Source organism: Nerophis lumbriciformis, linkage group LG10, assembly GCF_033978685.3.
Source record: "Nerophis lumbriciformis linkage group LG10, RoL_Nlum_v2.1, whole genome shotgun sequence".
NCBI classification, from domain to species: Eukaryota; Metazoa; Chordata; class Actinopteri; order Syngnathiformes; family Syngnathidae; genus Nerophis; species Nerophis lumbriciformis.
The window spans coordinates 609,309-629,077 of record NC_084557.2 but is presented as its reverse complement, the minus strand read 5'-3'; the positions used below and the strand labels follow the sequence as shown (position 1 = coordinate 629,077).

General features: G+C 43.2%; 1 protein-coding gene across 1 annotated transcript in view; it reads right to left on the bottom strand.

The window, feature by feature from the left end:
• The window catches only part of LOC133612763 (endosome/lysosome-associated apoptosis and autophagy regulator family member 2-like), an 81,694-nt gene extending 68,068 nt beyond the window's left edge, over positions 1-13,626 (bottom strand). Inside the window, exon 1 of the mRNA XM_072913887.1 lies at positions 13,359-13,626. Coding sequence (XP_072769988.1) covers positions 13,359-13,439 — 81 coding nt within the window. The 5' untranslated portion in view covers positions 13,440-13,626. The remainder of the gene's footprint in view (positions 1-13,358) is intronic.
• Positions 13,627-19,769: the final 6,143 nt, after the last annotated feature.

Sequence of the window (19,769 nt, the reverse complement as noted above, 5' to 3'; positions counted from 1 at the left end):
CTTCCACTCGAATCAAGCGACTACGAGCGGTACCACTGGCTTATACGGCGTCTAATGGGTCCTACAAATTGCGAGTTCAAATATTCAATTTCTCATTTTTTTCACGTTTAATATGTTTTTTGCCATTTTTATTTTTGACAGTACCACATAAGATATGTTTTAATTGCTGATGCGGTTGTATTGATTTTTTAAATGCGCCAGAAAATAACCTGTTTTGTACACTGTTGATGTGTTTCAATGCGCAGTAGTGCGTAAATGTGTTCCTGTATAGTATTTCTCCAGCAATGGTCATGTGGGGACATCAATGATGGTATTTTGAGAGGTAATCATTGAAGTTGGATATCACTGAAGGCCTAAGTGGGAAACGCACTGGTGTTGAGTAAGAGTAAAAGATGGCTCCACCGCATGAATGTGGGTGAGAGGAATGTTTGCTTTGATGAACACTAAAGCTGAAACTGCCTCACTTTACAATATGATGAACCAGTCTTACAAGCAGTTGTCATTCCTTTGCCCTGAATACACAACATTCCAGTCCAACGTCCATGACAACAACTGGCTCACATGGTGGTCTGATCATTGCATGGAATTATTTGCACTTATTTGAGATTAATTGCATACGAAGAGAACCCCCGATTATCTGCAGGCAGAGTGAGGACTGCCTATAAGGAATGTTGTGCCTCTCCTAAGGACCAAGAGGGCTGCAGTTGAGGCTAAGAGGGAGTTTCTGAGCTGATCCAGAACACAAGGACGGAAAAACTAGTCCATGCAGGAAACTGATAACAGCCTGGCCAAGTTCAACACTAAAGAGAGGCACAGAGTGATGTCCTGTTATAGTGATGAAACCTAAAGGGACATTATTGTTTTACAACCACTGAGATATAGTGGGAGATTATGTACTTTCACCTATTTGGGTTAAAAATATTTTTTGCAAACCAGTAATTATAATCCGCAAATAATGTGCCGTTGTTGAGTGTCGGTTCTGTCTAGAGCTCGGCAGAGTAACCGTGTAATACTCTTCCATATCAGTAGGTGGCAGCCGGTAGTTAATTGCTTTGTAGATGTCGGGAACAATGATTTGTCGTGATCACAAGCGGGAGGCAGCATGCAGGTAAAAAGGTGTCTAATGCTTAAACCAAAAATAAACAAAAACTGAGTGCCCCTAAGAAAAAGGCATTGAAGCTTAGGGATGGCTATGCAGAATGAAACTAAAACTGAACTGGCTACAAAGTAAACAAAAACAGAATGCTGGACGACAGCAAAGACTTACAGCGTGTGGAGCGGACGGCGTCCACAAAGTACATCCGTACATGACATGACAATCAACAATGTCCACTAGAGATGCGCGGTTTGCGGACACAACCGCGGAGTCCGCGGATTATCCGCGGGTCGGGCGGTTGAAATAAAAAAAAAATTAGATTTTATCCGCGGGTCGGGTCGGGCGGTTGAAATAAAAAAAAATTAGATTTTAAATAGATTCAGGCGGGTGGCAGTTAAACCAATTGGGAAATATATATACATAGTTAAATGTTGTTACCCACATACGAAAAACAAGCAGGCACCTGCAGCATATGCCACAACAGAAGAAGAATAAAAAAAAGAGATGGACACTTTTACGGAGCGGAGAAGGGACGCCTCGCCGGGGTCCGAGACCGAGGCCCCTTCCCCCCGAGAGGGCCCCACCGGGAGCCGTAGCTGAGGTGATCCGCGAGAAGGGCCCGACGCATGTCCAGGGTCACCACCGCGCCCACCGCACCGACACCCCGCCTCGTCCGCCTTCGCCGCGGCCGGCGTCACGCGCAGTAGGTAAGCAGCTTACCTGCCCGCCACCCCCGTGGCCGGGGGCTCGTAACAGGGGTCACTCCGCGCGCAGTGCGCTCACGAAAGGGGTGGGGCTCACCCTGGTGAGCCGAGTGGGCCACTTTTGGTAAGCAGAACTGGCGCTGCGGGATGAACCGAACGCCGGGTTAAGGCGCCCGATGCCGACGCTCATCAGACCCCAGAAAAGGTGTTGGTTGATATAGACAGCAGGACGGTGGCCATGGAAGTCGGAACCCGCTAAGGAGTGTGTAACAACCCACCTGCCGAATCAACTAGCCCTGAAAATGGATGGCACTGGAGCGTCGGGCCCATACCCGGCCGTCGCCGGCAGCGAGAGCCGCGAGGGCTAGGCCGCGACGAGTAGGATGGCCGCCGCGGTGCGCGCTGAAGCCTCGGGCGCGAGCCCGGGTGGAGCCGCCGCAGGTGCGAGGGACATCGCACCTCCACGCGCTTAGAGGTGCGCTCAGCGTGGCTCCCAGATGATTGCGCACTGGTGTGCGTCTGGGCCGTGACAGCGTGGCACGCGAATGTCTGTGCTGCATTGGATCAGTCTCCTTTCTTTAACAGGCAAAAGCTTTATAACCTCACTAATGCCTTGCATCGTCTATATTAGATATATAACAACGGGCGGGTGGCGGATGGCGGGCGGGTGCGGTTTTGATTAAATGTTAGAACGGGTGGATGGCGGATGGTTGACGACTTTTGTGATGCGGTTGCGGATGAAATAATTGCCTATCCGCGCATCTCTAATGTCCACACAAAAAAAGGTAGCAACAACTTAAATGTTCTTGATTGATAAAACAAAGCAGGTGTGGGGAATAGCGCTCAAAAGGAAGACATGAAACCGCAACAGGAAAATACAGACAAAACAGGAAAAGCCTCCAAAATAGAACTAAAACACTACACAGAAAAACAGCAAAAAAGTCCAAATAAGTCAGGGTGTGATGTGACAGGTGGGGACAGTACACCTACTTTGAGACAAGAGCTATATTGATTTCTTTTTTAAGTGACACAGTTAGTCATATGAAGCCCTCTGGTTCTCCTGCAGATGCCCTCCCACCTCGCCTGTTTAAGGAGGTACTTGCTACTATTGGATCAAGTGTCCTTAACATTATCAATAGTAGCCTCTCTTCTGGAATAGTTCCAGTAGAGTTTAAACATGCAGTGGTACCACCTCTACTTAAAAAACCCAGCCTCGACCCCTCTCTCCTCTCTAACTTCAGACCTATCTCTAATCTTCCATACATTTCCAAAATATTAGAGAAGGTTGTCTACAGTCAGTTGTTGCCCTTCTTAGAGGATAATGGTATCACTGAGCTGTTCCAGTCCGGTTTTAAAGCCCTCCACAGCACAGAGTCAGCGCTTCTAAAAGTTTTTAACGATATCCTCCTGTCCACTGATTCTGGTAAATATGTTGTCCTGGTGCTTTTAGATCTGTCTGCTGCGTTCCACACCGTCGACCACGCCACCTTAATCACTCGTCTTGAGAACTGTGTGGGCATTAAGGGCGCCGCCCTCAACTGGTTCCGGTCGTACCTAACCGACAGGAGTTTTTGTGTAAAAGTAGACAGTTTTATGTCGTCCACAGCTCCTTTACCACATGGGGTCCCCCAGGGCTCAATCCTTGCCCCAATTTTATTTGCGCTTTACCTTCTCCCCCTTGGTTCTATTTTTAGGAAGTACAGTACTGCATTTCATTTTTATGCCGATGATTGCCAGATTTATTTTCCCATGGCACAAAATAACACGGTTCAACGTCTTATTGACTGCCTGCACGACATCAAAGTCTGGCTTTCAGCTAACTTCCTGAGCCTAAATGAAGATAAAACAGAAGTTATGTTGTTCGGTTCAAGTCGCTCTCCCTCCCCCAACGTTGACCTCGGCACTCTGACCCCGTATCTCAGCGACTGTGTCACAAACCTGGGGGTAAAGTTTGACTCAGATTTTAAATTCGAAAAACAAATCAGCAGCGTCGTTCAAAAAAGCTTTTATCAATTACGCCAAATAGCGAAAGTGAAACCGCTTCTATCAAGACATGATCTTGAGAAATTAATCCACGCTTTTATCTCGACTCGTCTTGATTATTGTAATGCCCTGTATGTTGGCATTAGCCAGGCCTGCAGCTCGTGCAGAACTCTGCTGCTCGTCTGCTAACACAGACCCGCAGACGTGAGCACATCACCCCTATTTTAGCGTCCCTTCACTGGCTCCCTGTGCGTTACCGAATACATTTTAAACTCCTTTTATTTGTTTTTAAATGTCTAAACAACCTCGCGCCAACCTATCTCTCCGACCTCCTTCAGCCTTACTGCCCCACCCGATCCTTAAGATCAGCCGATCAGCTGCTACTGACGGTCCCTGACACAAGGCTGAAGCTTAGAGGTGACAGAGCTTTCGCCGTTGCTGCTCCCAAGCTCTGGAACGACCTACCCCTGAGTGTTAGACAAGCCTCCTCTCTTCCTGTTTTTAAATCTCTCTTAAAAACATACTTTTATTCCATGGCTTTTAACACTGAGTGATATCCATCCTGCAATGGCGCCCCATAATACACCTGCTGTGATCCTGTTTTTATGTTTTTATGTTTTTATTTATTCTATTTTAATTATTTATTTTTTATCGTGTTCTGTTTGTGTTGTGTTGTGTTTGCTCGGTACTCGTTTTATCTTTTAACCTGTTCATTGTACAGCACTTTGGCTACCCCTGTGGTAAATTTTAAATGTGCTTTATAAATAAAGTTGATTTGATTTGATTTGATTTGATGTATGCTTGCTTTAAAGTCATATCCAACAATTGCAACTTTTTATTGACTACCAAGTTTCAATTTTTAATGATTTCTGCTTGGGTGTGCCTCCGGATTTTTTGTAAGAAAAAAAATGCACCTTGGCTCAAAAAAGGTTGAAAAACACTGCATTATACTTGAGTGGGTTTGAAACACAAACAGGAAGTGCGCCTGTAAGAAAATATGCACGTAAAAAAAAAAAGACCAATCAGTGTTTTCCAATTGACCTCAAACTCACAATTAACATGGCATGATTGAGATTTAACGTCAAAGGAATTAAAAACACTTTTGCAAGTAGCATCGCTCACCTGCGTGCGGGCCGCGTCAATCAGCCTCAGCGCACACAGAACATTATCACATCATTTAAATAACGACAAATAAAGATAGAATACTATTAACCGCAACATGTAAGTGTAAAAAAAAACGACAACAACAACATTACGATTTGTACATTTTCAGAATGTGCTTGTTCTATTTTCAAACAAAGAAAACAATCTGAAGTTGTCTTTATTTTTAAGTTATCCTGCCGTGATTTTACCAGTCCAGCCCACTTGGGAGTAGATGTTTCTCCATGTGGCCTCCGGTCTAAAATGAGTTTGTCACCCCTGATCTAGTCTCCGCCCCACACGCTGTAAGTTTTTGCTGTCGTCCAGCATTCTGTTTTTGTTGACTTTGTAGCCAGTTCAGTTTTACTTTTATTTTGCATAGCCATCCCTATGCTTCAGTGCCTTTTCCTAGCGGTACTTGCTCTTTGTTCATTTTTGGTTTAAGCGTTACATACCTTTTACATACCAAAAAAGGTTGAAAAACACTGCACTAGACAATGGCACATTATTATAATAATTGATTTGCAAAAAAAATTTTTTTGGACCAATTAGGTGAAGTTGCATGATTTCCCACGGCACACTAGACCAGTGTTTTTCAACCTTCTTTGAGCCAAGACACATTTTTTTAATTAAAAAAAAATTACGGAGGCACACCACCAGCAGAAAAGGTTAAAAAATGAAACTCCACCAGTTGTCATGCCTTATTTTGAGTTTGTTGTTGTTTCCTGTGTGTAGTGCTTTAGTTTTGGATGTAATTTGGGGACGCCGTCTTTGCTCCACACGCTGTAAGTTTTTGCTGTCGTCCAGCATTCTGTTTTTGTTTACTTTGTAGCCAGTTCAGTTTTACTTTTGTTTTACATAGCCATCCCTTATGCTTCAGTGCCTTTTCCTAGCGGCACTTGCCTTTTGTTCATTTTTGGTTTAAGCGTTACATACCAAAAAAGGTTGAAAAACACTGCACATTATTATAATTATTGCTTTGCAAAAAATATTTTTTGGACCAATTAGGTGAAGTTGCATGATTTCCCACGGCACACTAGACCAGTGTTTTTCAACCTTCTTTGAGCCAAGACACATTTTTTTAATTAAAAAAAAATTACGGAGGCACACCACCAGCAGAAAAGGTTAAAAAATGAAACTCCACCAGTTGTCATGCCTTATTTTGAGTGTGTTGTTGTTTCCTGTGTGTAGTGCTTTAGTTTCTGTCTTGCGCTGTTAATTTGGTGAACCTTCCTGTTTGCCTTCCTTTGACTGCTATTGCTTGCACCTGCTTTGTTTTTGCAATCAAGACTATTTAAGTTGTGCGTACGCTATCCTTTGTGTGGACATTGTTGACTGTCATGTCATGTACGGATGTACTTTGTGGACGCCGTCTTTGCTCCACACACTGTAAGTTTTTGCTGTCGTCCAGCATTCTGTTTTTGTTTACTTTGTAGCCAGTTCAGTTTTACTTTTGTTTTACATAGCCATCCCTTATGCTTCAGTGCCTTTTCCTAGTAGCACTTGCCTTTTGTTCATTTTTGGTTTGAGCGTTACATACCAAAAAAGGTTGAAAAACACTGCACTAGACAACGGCACATTATTATAATTATTGCTTTGCAAAAAATATTTTTTGGACCAATTAGGTGAAGTTGCATGATTTCCCACGGCACACTAGACCAGTGTTTTTCAACCTTCTTTGAGCCAAGACACATTTTTTTAATTAAAAAAAAAATTACGGAGGCACACCACCAGCAGAAAAGGTTAAAAAATGAAACTCCACCAGTTGTCATGCCTTATTTTGAGTTTGTTGTTGTTTCCTGTGTGTAGTGCTTTAGTTTCTGTCTAATTTGGTGACCCTTCCTGTTTGCCTTCCTTTGAGTGCTATTGCTTGCACCTGCTTTGTTTTCGCAATCAAGACTATTTAAGTTGTGCGTACGCTATCCTTTGTGTGGACATTGTTGATTGTCATGTCATGTACGGATGTACTTTGTGGACGCCGTCTTTGCTCCACACGCTGTAAGTTTTTGCTGTCGTCCAGCATTCTGTTTTTGTTTACTTTGTAGCCAGTTCAGTTTTACTTTTGTTTTACATAGCCATCCCTTATGCTTCAGTGCCTTTTCCTAGTAGCACTTGCCTTTTGTTCATTTTTGATTTGAGCGTTACATACCAAAAAAGGTTGAAAAACACTGCACTAGACAACGGCACAGTATTATAATTATTGCTTTGCAAAAAATATTTTTTGGACCAATTAGGTGAAGTTGCATGATTTCCCACGGCACACTAGACCAGTGTTTTTCAACCTTCTTTGAGCCAAGACACATTTTTTTAATTAAAAAAAAATTACGGAGGCACACCACCAGCAGAAAAGGTTAAAAAATGAAACTCCACCAGTTGTCATGCCTTATTTTGAGTTTGTTGTTGTTTCCTGTGTGTAGTGCTTTAGTTTTGGATGTAATTTGGGGACGCCGTATTTGCTCCACACGCTGTAAGTTTTTGCTGTCGTCCAGCATTCTGTTTTTGTTGACTTTGTAGCCAGTTCGTTTTTACTTTTGTTTTGCATAGCCATCCCTATGCTTCAGTGCCTTTTCCTAGCGGTACTTGCTCTTTGTTCATTTTTGGTTTAAGCGTTACATACCAAAAAAGGTTGAAAAACACTGCACTAGACAACAGCACATTATTATAATTATTGATTTGCAAAAAAAATTTTTTTGGACCAATTAGGTGAAGTTGCATGATTTCCCACGGCACACTAGACCAGTGTTTTTCAACCTTCTTTGAGCCAAGACACATTTTTTTAATTAAAAAAAAATTACGGAGGCACACCACCAGCAGAAAAGGTTAAAAAATGAAACTCCACCAGTTGTCATGCCTTATTTTGAGTTTGTTGTTGTTTCTTGTGTGTAGTGCTTTAGTTTTGGATGTAATTTGGGGACGCCGTATTTGCTCCACACGCTGTAAGTTTTTGCTGTCGTCCAGCATTCTGTTTTTGTTTACTTTGTAGCCAGTTCAGTTTTACTTTTGTTTTACATAGCCATCCCTTATGCTTCAGTGCCTTTTCCTAGCGGCACTTGCCTTTTGTTCATTTTTGGTTTGAGCGTTACATACCAAAAAAGGTTGAAAAACACTGCACTAGACAACAGCACATTATTATAATTATTGCTTTGCAAAAAAATATTTTTTGGACCAATTAGGTGAAGTTGCATGATTTCCCACGGCACACTAGACCAGTGTTTTTCAACCTTCTTTGAGCCAAGACACATTTTTTTAATTAAAAAAAAAATTACGGAGGCACACCACCAGCAGAAAAGGTTAAAAAATGAAACTCCACCAGTTGTCATGCCTTATTTTGAGTTTGTTGTTGTTTCCTGTGTGTAGTGCTTTAGTTTCTGTCTTGTGCTGTTAATTTGGTGACCCTTCCTGTTTGTCTTCCTTTGAGTGCTATTGCTTGCACCTGCTTTGTTTTCGCAATCAAGACTATTGAAGTTGTGCGTACGCTATCCTTTGTGTGGACATTGTTGACTGTCATGTCATGTACGGATGTACTTTGTGGACGCCGTCTTTGCTCCACACGGTGTAAGTTTTTGCTGTCGTCCAGCATTCTGTTTTTGTTTACTTTGTAGCCAGTTCAGTTTTACTTTTGTTTTACATAGCCATCCCTTATGCTTCAGTGCCTTTTCCTAGCGGCACTTGCCTTTTGTTCATTTTTGGTTTAAGCGTTACATACCAAAAAAGGTTGAAAAACACTGCACTAGACAACGGCACATTATTATAATTATTGCTTTGCAAAAAATATTTTTTGGACCAATTAGGTGAAGTTGCATGATTTCCCACGGCACACTAGACCAGTGTTTTTCAACCTTCTTTGAGCCAAGACACATTTTTTTAATTAAAAAAAAATTACGGAGGCACACCACCAGCAGAAAAGGTTAAAAAATGAAACTCCACCAGTTGTCATGCCTTATTTTGAGTTTGTTGTTGTTTCCTGTGTGTAGTGCTTTAGTTTCTGTCTTGCGCTGTTAATTTGGTGACCCTTCCTGTTTGCCTTCCTTTGAGTGCTATTGCTTGCACCTGCTTTGTTTTCGCAATCAAGACTATTTAAGTTGTGCGTACGCTATTCTTTGTGTGGACATTGTTGATTGTCATGTCATGCACGGATGTACTTTGTGGACGCCGTCTCCCTGCTCCACATGCTGTAAGTTTTTGCTGTCGTCCAGCATTCTGTTTTTGTTTACTTTGTAGACAGTTTAGCTTTACTTTTGTTTTACATAGCCATCCCTTATGCTTCAGTGCCTTTTCCTAACAGCACTTGCCTTTTGTTCATTTTTGGTTTGAGCGTTACATACCAAAAAAGGTTGAAAAACACTGCACTAGACAACGGCACATTATTATAATTATTGATTTGCAAAAAATATTTTTTGGACCAATTAGGTGAAGTTGCATGATTTCCCACGGCACACTAGACCAGTGTTTTTCAACCTTCTTTGAGCCAAGACACATTTTTTTAATTAAAAAAAAATTACGGAGGCACACCACCAGCAGAAAAGGTTAAAAAATGAAACTCCACCAGTTGTCATGCCTTATTTTGAGTGTGTTGTTGTTTCCTGTGTGTAGTGCTTTAGTTTCTGTCTTGCGCTGTTAATTTGGTGACCCTTCCTGTTTGCCTTCCTTTGAGTGCTATTGCTTGCACCTGCTTTGTTTTCGCAATCAAGACTATTTCAGTTGTGCATACATTATCCTTCTTTGTGGGACACTGTTGATTGTCATGTCATGTACGGATGTACTTTGTGGACGCCGTCTTTGCTCCACACGCTGTAAGTTTTTGCTGTCGTCCAGCATTCTGTTTTTGTTTACTTTGTAGCCAGTTCAGTTTTACTTTTGTTTTACATAGCCATCCCTTATGCTTCAGTGCATTTTCCTAGCGGCACTTGCCTTTTGTTCATTTTTGGTTTAAGCGTTACATACCAAAAAAGGTTGAAAAACACTGCACTAGACAACGGCACATTATTATAATTATTGCTTTGCAAAAAATATTTTTTGGACCAATTACCGTATTTTCCGCACTATAAGGCGCACCGGATTATTAGCCGCACCTTCTATGAATTACATATTTCATAATTTTGTCCACCAATAAGCCGCCCCGGACTAAAAGCCGCGCCTACGCTGCGCTAAAGTGAATGTCAAAAAAACGCTGCGCTAAAGTGAATGTCAAAAAAACAGTCAGATAGTTCAGTCAAACTTTAATAATATATTGAAAACCAGCGTTCTAACAACTCTGTCCCAAAATGTACGCAAATGTGCAATCACAAACATAGTAAAATTCAAAATGGTGTAGAGCAATAAATAGCAACATAATGTTGCTCGAACGTTAATGTCACAACACACAAAATAAACATAGCGCTCACCTTCTGAAGTTATTCTTCATTCGTAAATCCTTCGAATTCTTCGTCTTCGGTGTCCGAATTGAAAAGTTGCGCAAGCGTGGGATCCAAAAATGGCCGGCTCCGCCTCGTCGAAGTCATCGGATTCAGTGTCGCTGTTGTTGTGCAGCAGTTCTGTGAATCCTGCCTTCCGGAAAGCTCGGACCACAGTTGTGACCGAAACTATCTGCCCAGGCATTTACGATCCACTGGCAGATGTTGGCGTATGTCGACCGGCGCTATCTGCCCGTCTTAGTGAAGGTGTGTTCGCCTTCGGAGCTGTGTGAAAAAAGCCACCCGGCCTCTTCGCGTAAACTTCCCTTAACCACTCGCTCATCTTTTCTTCATCCATCCATCCCTTCGAGTTAGCTTTTATGATGACGCCGGCTGGAAAGGTCTCTTTTGGATGGGTGGAAGTTAGCATGGCAAGCTAGAACCACAGTGAAGGATGACTCCTCATTCCCTGTGGTGCGAATATTCACCGTACGTGCTCCCGTTCCACAGTGCAGTTCACAGGAATATCAGTTGCTGTGAAATACGGTAGTAATCCGTGTGCGGATGGAGAGATTGCGTCTTTTTATGATCCGGATCCTTGTCGCGTAGTAGGAGCCATTTTGTGGTCTTTACAGATGTAAACAGGAAATGAAACGTACGGTGATATCCGCGCGTTTTTTCTTCTTCTTCCGGGGGCGGGTGAAGCGCTTCCTGTTCTATGGGGGCGGGTGCTTTCCTTGGCGGTTGCTTGCGTAGAAGAAGAAGCGCTTCCTGTTCTACCGGGAAAAAAGATGGCGGCTGTTTACCGAAGTTGCGAGATCGAAACTTTATGAAAATTAATCGTAATAAAGCGCACCGGGTTATAAGGCGCACTGTTAGCTTTTGAGAAAATTTGTGGTTTTTAGGTGCGCCTTATAGTGCGGAAAATACGGTAGGTGAAGTTGCATGATTTCCCACGGCACACTAGACCAGTGTTTTTCAACCTTCTTTGAGCCAAGACACATTTTTTTAATTAAAAAAAAAATTACGGAGGCACACCACCAGCAGAAAAGGTTAAAAAATGAAACTCCACCAGGTTGTCATGCCTTATTTTGAGTGTGTTGTTGTTTCCTGTGTGTAGTTCTTTAGTTTCTGTCTTGCGCTGTTAATTTGGTGACCCTTCCTGTTTGCCTTCCTTTGAGTGCTATTGCTTGCACCTGCTTTGTTTTCGCAATCAAGACTATTTAAGTTGTGCGTACGCTATCCTTTGTGTGGACATTGTTGATTGTCATGTCATGTACGGATGTACTTTGTGGACGCCGTCTCCCTGCTCCACACGCTGTAAGTTTTTGCTGTCGTCCAGCATTCTGTTTTTGTTTACTTTGTAGACAGTTCAGCTTTACTTTTGTTTTGCATAGCCGTCCCTATGATTCAGCGCCTTTTCCTAGCGGCACTTGCCCTTTGTTCATTTCTGGTTTAAGCGTTACATACCTTTTACATACCAAAAAAGGTTGAAAAACACTGCACTAGACAACGGCACATTATTATAATTATTGCTTTGCAAAAAATATTTTTTGGACCAATTAGGTGAAGTTGCATGATTTCCCACGGCACACTAGACCAGTGTTTTTCAACCTTCTTTGAGCCAAGACACATTTTTTTAATCAAAAAAAAATTACGGAGGCACACCACCAGCAGAAAAGGTTAAAAAATGAAACTCCACCAGGTTGTCATGCCTTATTTTGAGTGTGTTGTTGTTTCCTGTGTGTAGTTCTTTAGTTTCTGTCTTGCGCTGTTAATTTGGTGACCCTTCCTGTTTGCCTTCCTTTGAGTGCTATTGCTTGCACCTGCTTTGTTTTCGCAATCAAGACTATTTAAGTTGTGCGTACGCTATCCTTTGTGTGGACATTGTTGATTGTCATGTCATGTACGGATGTACTTTGTGGACGCCGTCTCCCTGCTCCACACGCTGTAAGTTTTTGCTGTCGTCCAGCATTCTGTTTTTGTTTACTTTGTAGACAGTTCAGCTTTACTTTTGTTTTGCATAGCCGTCCCTATGATTCAGCGCCTTTTCCTAGCGGCACTTGCCCTTTGTTCATTTCTGGTTTAAGCGTTACATACCTTTTACATACCAAAAAAGGTTGAAAAACACTGCACTAGACAACGGCACATTATTATAATTATTGCTTTGCAAAAAATATTTTTTGGACCAATTAGGTGAAGTTGCATGATTTCCCACGGCACACTAGACCAGTGTTTTTCAACCTTCTTTGAGCCAAGACACATTTTTTTAATCAAAAAAAAATTACGGAGGCACACCACCAGCAGAAAAGGTTAAAAAATGAAACTCCACCAGGTTGTCATGCCTTATTTTGAGTGTGTTGTTGTTTCCTGTGTGTAGTTCTTTAGTTTCTGTCTTGCGCTGTTAATTTGGTGACCCTTCCTGTTTGCCTTCCTTTGAGTGCTATTGCTTGCACCTGCTTTGTTTTCGCAATCAAGACTATTTAAGTTGTGCGTACGCTATCCTTTGTGTGGACATTGTTGATTGTCATGTCATGTACGGATGTACTTTGTGGACGCCGTCTCCCTGCTCCACACGCTGTAAGTTTTTGCTGTCGTCCAGCATTCTGTTTTTGTTTACTTTGTAGACAGTTCAGCTTTACTTTTGTTTTGCATAGCCGTCCCTATGATTCAGCGCCTTTTCCTAGCGGCACTTGCCCTTTGTTCATTTCTGGTTTAAGCGTTACATACCTTTTACATACCAAAAAAGGTTGAAAAACACTGCACTAGACAACGGCACATTATTATAATTATTGATTTGCAAAAAATATTTTTTGGACCAATTAGGTGAAGTTGCATGATTTCCCACGGCACAAGTCTGTAGTGAGTTTTAAACGCAAACCGGAAGTGCGCCTGTAAGAAAATATTGACCTAAAAAAAAAGGACCAATCAGTGGTTTCCAATTGACCTGGAACTCGCAATTAACAATGGCGTGAATGAGATTTAACGTCGAAGGAATGAAAACATTAACAATTAAAAAAACACTTTGGTAGCATCGCTCACCTCCGTGCAGGGCCGCGGCTTCCCGGCCACGCCAATCAGCCTCAGCGCGCACAGCAGGAGGAGGAGAGCCGGCGTCCGCATTGTCGATTACGCGAGGGTCACGAACACAAAGGTTAAAACAACAAAATGTCTAATCAATTGAAAAGGTTACTCAAAGGTTCATCGACACATGTTTCCCGCGGCGTTGTCCTCTTTGTGCCAAATTGACAAGCTCGCCACCTGCGATTATCCTCTGACAGCACTCCAGCAGAGATTCGCGTCAGTCAAGCCAGCGAGAGAAACACCGGTACTTACTAGTAGAGCTTTTCAAAATAAAACTCCTTGACGTATCGATCGCGCAACCGTGGTTCGGTTTAAGGTCTATTTTTGTTCACGTTCTCCTGATATTTTCTTGATAATAAATCATTCGTATCGAAATGAGCCACGATTCTTACTCCAAAGTGCTCCCGTTTTTGTACATATTCAAATAATATCTTAATTTGAAGGGGAATATTTACGTTGTTTGACTTGAATCTGTGGAGCTCCACCGGCTCTGACGCTACGATGACGTCAATCAGAAAAATAACAATAAAGCATTTATCTTAAGGTGAAGGTGAGTTAAGACAATTTTGAAAATATTTGCAGTAATTTAATAGACTAGTGTTGTTGTTATTGCTGTTGCTAGGCGTTTTTTTTCTATTCTATATATTGAATGTGACATTACATGTTCAGAATAAAAAAACATATAGACATCACTAATGCCTACATTTTTACTAAAAAATTATTTAGATTTAAAAAAAAACGTGATGATGTGATGATAACTTTGCAATATCTCTTTGCACCGTCGCATTCCTCACACTGACCACTAGAGGTCAGCAAAAGCCTTGCAAGTGTTCAGTTGAGTTCATCCATCCAGGCCCGGCCCTAACCAATCTGGCGCCCTAGGCAAGATTTTAGGTGGCGCCCCCCCCCCCCCCCACATCGGCAGTGAAGTGTATATACTCACAAGAACTCGAATAGCTTTGTCTTTGACCTTTTTTTTTTACTTACAACTATACCTAATATATAAAGGGGTGGAAAAGTGACTATTACCTGCAGGGCAAACATTAGCTAACCAGAAGGCAATAATGTAAACAAAAAACACCTGCTTAAAAGATCTAATACAAATGTCCCTGAGGAATGTAAGGTGGGAGTACTGTAATTACCTAACGTTACATTATTATTTTCCATAACAATTTAGCCCCCTCCACAATATTAACCCGACGTTAAAACAGAACTAGCTATTTATTGATTAGCAATTGCCGAATCATGTAACATTAGCTTAATGCTAAAAAGCCAGGTTACTATCACATTCTGTAACAGACAAATAATTTCATGTAGGCTAACGTTACCTACCTGCTACTTCTTGTCTTTTTCTCGTTTCTCCTCCTCTTCTTTTCTCTTTTTTCTTCCCTGGGCACCTGACAGTTTTGGCCGTTTTGACATCTTGTGTTGATTTTTTGATGTGGTGACGTCCAAAAAGAGTCATGATACGGGAAGGGAGGGGGCGCACCGTGCGGGGGGAGGAGGGGGGGCGTAATGTTGTAACAAATAATATTTCTATTAAATAGGCTTTACTTTGCATTTTAATTAACGTGAGATTATTTTTTTGTATTTAGAAATAATAGTAACAACTTTTTTTTCCTTTTTTTTTTTTCTCCAACATTTGTGGCACTGGCGTGGCGCCCCCTGATGGACGGCGCCCTTAGCATTTGCCTATACGGCCTATGCCACGGGCCGGCCCTGCATCCATCCATCCATTTTCTACCGCTTGTCCCTTTTGAGGCCGCGGGGGGTCGCTGGAGCCTATCTCAGCTACAATCGGGTGGAAGGCGGGGTACACCCTGGACAAGTCGCCACCTTATCACAGGGCCAACACAGATAGACAGACAACATTCACACACTAGGGACCATTTAGTGTTGCCAATCAACCTATCCCCAGGTGCATGTCTTTGGAGGTGGGAGGGGCCTATCCCCAGGTGCATGTCTTTGGAGGTGGGAGTGGCCTATCCCCAGGTGCATGACTTTGGAGGTGGGAGGGGCCTATCCCCAGGTGCATGTCTTTGAATCTATCGCGATCTTCCTGACAATGCTAAAATGTAAACTATTGTCAACCTGCACATCAATGCAGTTTCTATACCGCTGGACAAAGCTCAAACAAAATCTCGTTGACATGTATGACTTAAGTGTTATTGTGACAATGACAATAAAGGAATTGATTGATTGATTGACCACATCATCTGCAAAAAGCAGAGACCTAATCCTGCAGCCACCAAACCAGATCCCCTCAACGCCTTGACTGCGCCTAGAAATTCTGTCCATAAAAGTTATGAACAGAATGGGTGACAAAGGGCAGCCTTGGCGGAGTCCAACCCTCACTGGAAACGTGTCCGACTTACTGCCGGCAATGCGGACCAAGCTCTGACACTGATCATACAGGGAGCGGACTGCCACAATCAGACAGTCCGATACTCCATACTCTCTGAGCACTCCCCACAGGACTTCCCGAGGGACACGGTTGAATGCCTTCTCCAAGTCCACAAAGCGTTGATTTGCGATGCAAGTTAAAGATAAAGTACCACTGATAGTCACACAACCACTGGGTGTTGTGAAATGAACCTCTGCATTTTGACCCATCCCCTTGTTCCACCCCCTGGGAGGTGAGGGGAGCAGTGAGCAGCAGCGGTGGCCGCGCTCGGGAATCATTTTTGGTGATTTGACCCCCAATTCCAACCCTTGATGATGAGTGCCAAGCAGGTGTTTGGAGTTCCGTCACAGAGCCAATTAAGAATGTAAGTTAAGGTACTATTGTACTATTAATGGTATATGTGGAGATTCCTATGATAGGTTTAGGTTTTGTATTAGCAAAAGTATGTTTCGTTTTCTAGTTTCGAGTTTGCCCAACCAGTCTACATGTGTTTTGTGGACTTGGAGAAGGCATTCGACCGTGTCCCTCGGGAAGTCCTGTGGGGAGTGCTCAGAGAGTATGGGGTATCGGACTGTCTGATTGAGGCAGTCCGCTCCCTGTATGATCAGTGCCAGAGCTTGGTCCGCATTGCCGGTAGTAAGTCGGACACGTTTCCAGTGAGGGTTGGACTCCGCCAAGGCTGCCCTTTGTCACCCATTCTGTTCATAACTTTTATGGACAGAATTTCTAGGCGCAGTCAAGGCGTTGAGGGGATCTAGTTTGGTGGCTGCGGGATTAGGTCTCTGCTTTTTGCAGATGATGTAGTCCTGATGGCTTCATCTGGCCAGGATCTTCAGCTCTCACTGGATCGGTTCGCAGCCGAGTGTGAAGCGACTGGGATGAGAATCAGCACCTCCAAGTCCGAGTCCATGGTTCTCGCCCGGAAAAGGGTGGAGTGCCATCTCCGGGTTGGGGAGGAGATCTTGCCCGAGTGGAGGAGTTCAAGTACCTCGGAGTCTTGTTCACGAGTGAGGGAAGAGTGGATCGTGAGATCGACAGGCGTATCGGTGCGGCGTCTTCAGTAATGCGGACGCTGTATCGATCCGTTGTGGTGAAGAAGGAGCTGAGCCGGAAGGCAAAGCTCTCAGTTTACCGGTCGATCTACGTTCCCATCCTCACCTATGGTCATGAGCTTTGGGTTATGACCGAAAGGACAAGATCACGGGTACAAGCGGCCGAAATGAGTTTCCTCCGCCGGGTGGCGGGGCTCTCCCTTAGAGATAGGGTGAGAAGCTCTGCCATCCGGGAGGAGCTCAAAGTAAAGCCGCTGCTCCTCCACATCGAGAGGAGCCAGATGAGGTGGTTCGGGCATCTGGTCAGGATGCCACCCGAACGCCTCCCTAGGGAGGTGTTTAGGGCACGTCCGACCGGTAGGAGACCGCGGGGAAGACCCAGGACACGTTGGGAAGACTATGTCTCCCGGCTGGCCTGGGAACGCCTCGGGGTCCCACAGGAAGAGCTGGACGAAGTGGCTGGGGAGAGGGAAGTCTGGGCTTCCCTGCTTAGGCTGCTGCCCCCGCGACCCGACCTCGGATAAGCGGAAGACGATGGATGGATGGATGTTTCGTTTTCTTTCAATCCTATCAGTGAGAGCTTCCCACAGTATTTACATTGATTTATGGACTCTTTTGCTTTACCGTACGCTAATATTAGAGGGCAATTTCAATCCAAGTGTCATGTTACCAAATAAACTGCTGATCTTGCAGCGTTTCAATAACTATTGAAGAGCAACACTCCATTATAGTCCTGATGCAGACAAGGAAAGCTCCATTTCTCCTCTCCTCTCTCTCCAGCTTTCTCTTTCCTATACGTGATGCACTATCACTTACCTTGTTAGCATGTAACTAGAACCCCCCCCCAATAGTCAACCATCTGTAACCTTCTCATAACCTCTTGGCCACAGCTCTGTGGTCAGATCAAGTCACTAATTAATGGCATTGAGGTGTACGGTAGGCGTAGTATTAACTGACCCCAGATCAGGGGGTAACCAGAGTCCTGTCTGGAACCATGTGCAGGCCTCTGAGTCGCTCCAAAGAAACCAGGAACTACCTGAGTAATGAGAAACCTGTCACTGGCACACAAACCCAGCAATGTGTCACGGCGGCAGGACGAAGGGGTTCTTCCGTTAGGACAGTCTGAGAGAATGATGCGGACACACTTGTCCGGAGTTTTCCTGCGAGTTCCGGAAAATGTTTTTTGAAAGATGCTCTTCTGGGATCAAGACAGCTTCACCTTCCACTTTCTAAACATTGTATTCCCCTTTGCAAGGATTACCTTGGACCATGGACTAGAAACCTGGTCATACTGGATATTCCACCATGCATGGATTGCCTTGTTCATCCCTTGCTCACTGTTTTGGTAGCCCCTCTGAAGCTAACGCCGATGCAGATACTTCTGAAGAACTCGACCGTTCCCCAAATCATCACCATGGACCTTCAGTAGCCGTAACACTCCAGCCAGAGGCCCCTTCAAGCAACCCAGAGCGTCACTCCACCAGAGGAAGCAATGGTACAGAGTCTATCTGCGAGGACAACGATGATAATCCGTGCTCTGAGTCTCCTCCGTCTCGCCTGTCCCTGAGCTCAGATGAGGATTTTGGTCCTGAGCCGGAGCTCAAATACCCTCAAATCCCCAGGCCCTCCATTATTATGAGACACTTCAAGGTAAACCTACCATACCTATGATTGTATCTGATTAGACAAGTCAATCAGGCCAGACTAAAGGGGACAAGAGAAGGAAGACAAACCCGAAGAGAGGTTGGAAGAAGCAGAGCTTGTTTACCTTTTTTTAAATTGAAAGGAAATAATGATTAGGGCTGTCTTCGTCGAAGGATATTCACAGTCGAATCTGATTCGTTACATTTTGCTCATCGTCAAAGACTATTCGGGTGTTTCAAAGACATAAACACATCTGCGGTCCTCTCTAAGGTTTCTCATCTTCATCCCATTGGGTTGAGTCCTTTCTCGCCCTGATGTGGGATCTGAGCCCAGGATGTCGTTGTGGCTTGTGCAGCCCTTTGAGACACTCGCGATTTAGGGCTATATAAGTAAACATTGATTGACATTGAATGATGTGTGATGCATCATGTTGTATGCATGCATGTGTGATATCATTGATGACAATGTTACTACCATAAATCAGTATAGTTGCTTGGTCATTTTACAAATGGTATGAAACTTCTACAGTTGGTATGAATAATAATAATAATAATAATAATAAAACAAAATCAACATCTTTTCCAGGGGGGAAAAAAAGTTGATGTAATGCATTCAGATTCCACAAGAGGGCGTTATAACCCAAAATATGTCATCTTGGTTGAGGCGTCAGTTTAAACAATGGAGAATTCCCTTTTTTTTTTCTTTTTTTTTTTAGAAAAACAACACATCCTCAGATTTGGAGTAACGCTCTCTCACATTTACTGAACGTCTTTAAAATGTTTGTTTTTTATTTGTAATGTCTGCAATATGTAAATAAGACTTCCTTCCTAACAGATTACTTTCCATACATAAATAAGAATAACATACCACACCACATGAGTAACAGTTTGAAACAGATGAAAAATGTGAGAGTTGTGGAACTTTGAAGAATGTCTCATTCATTTCAATGGGAATTTCACCCCAAATTTGGGAATTTCGTGGAAAAAAAGGGAATTTTATTGAAAATGGTAACAAACTTGAATGAGTTGAAATGGTTGGTGTTGGAATTTTTCAAATCGGTGGAGAAATCTTGGAGTAGTAACATGATTTTGAACATGAATTTCCTGGAATTTCAGGAGAACCGGGAATTTTTCCAGGTCAAAAAAACACTTAGATTTTTGTCCTAAATAAGAGGAATGTTTTGACGGTGGAACGGTTAAAATGTGTTGAAAAATGTGGAAGGAGTAGTCGCCAGAAAAAAAGGATGGAAATAGGGCTTTGGAAAAGCAG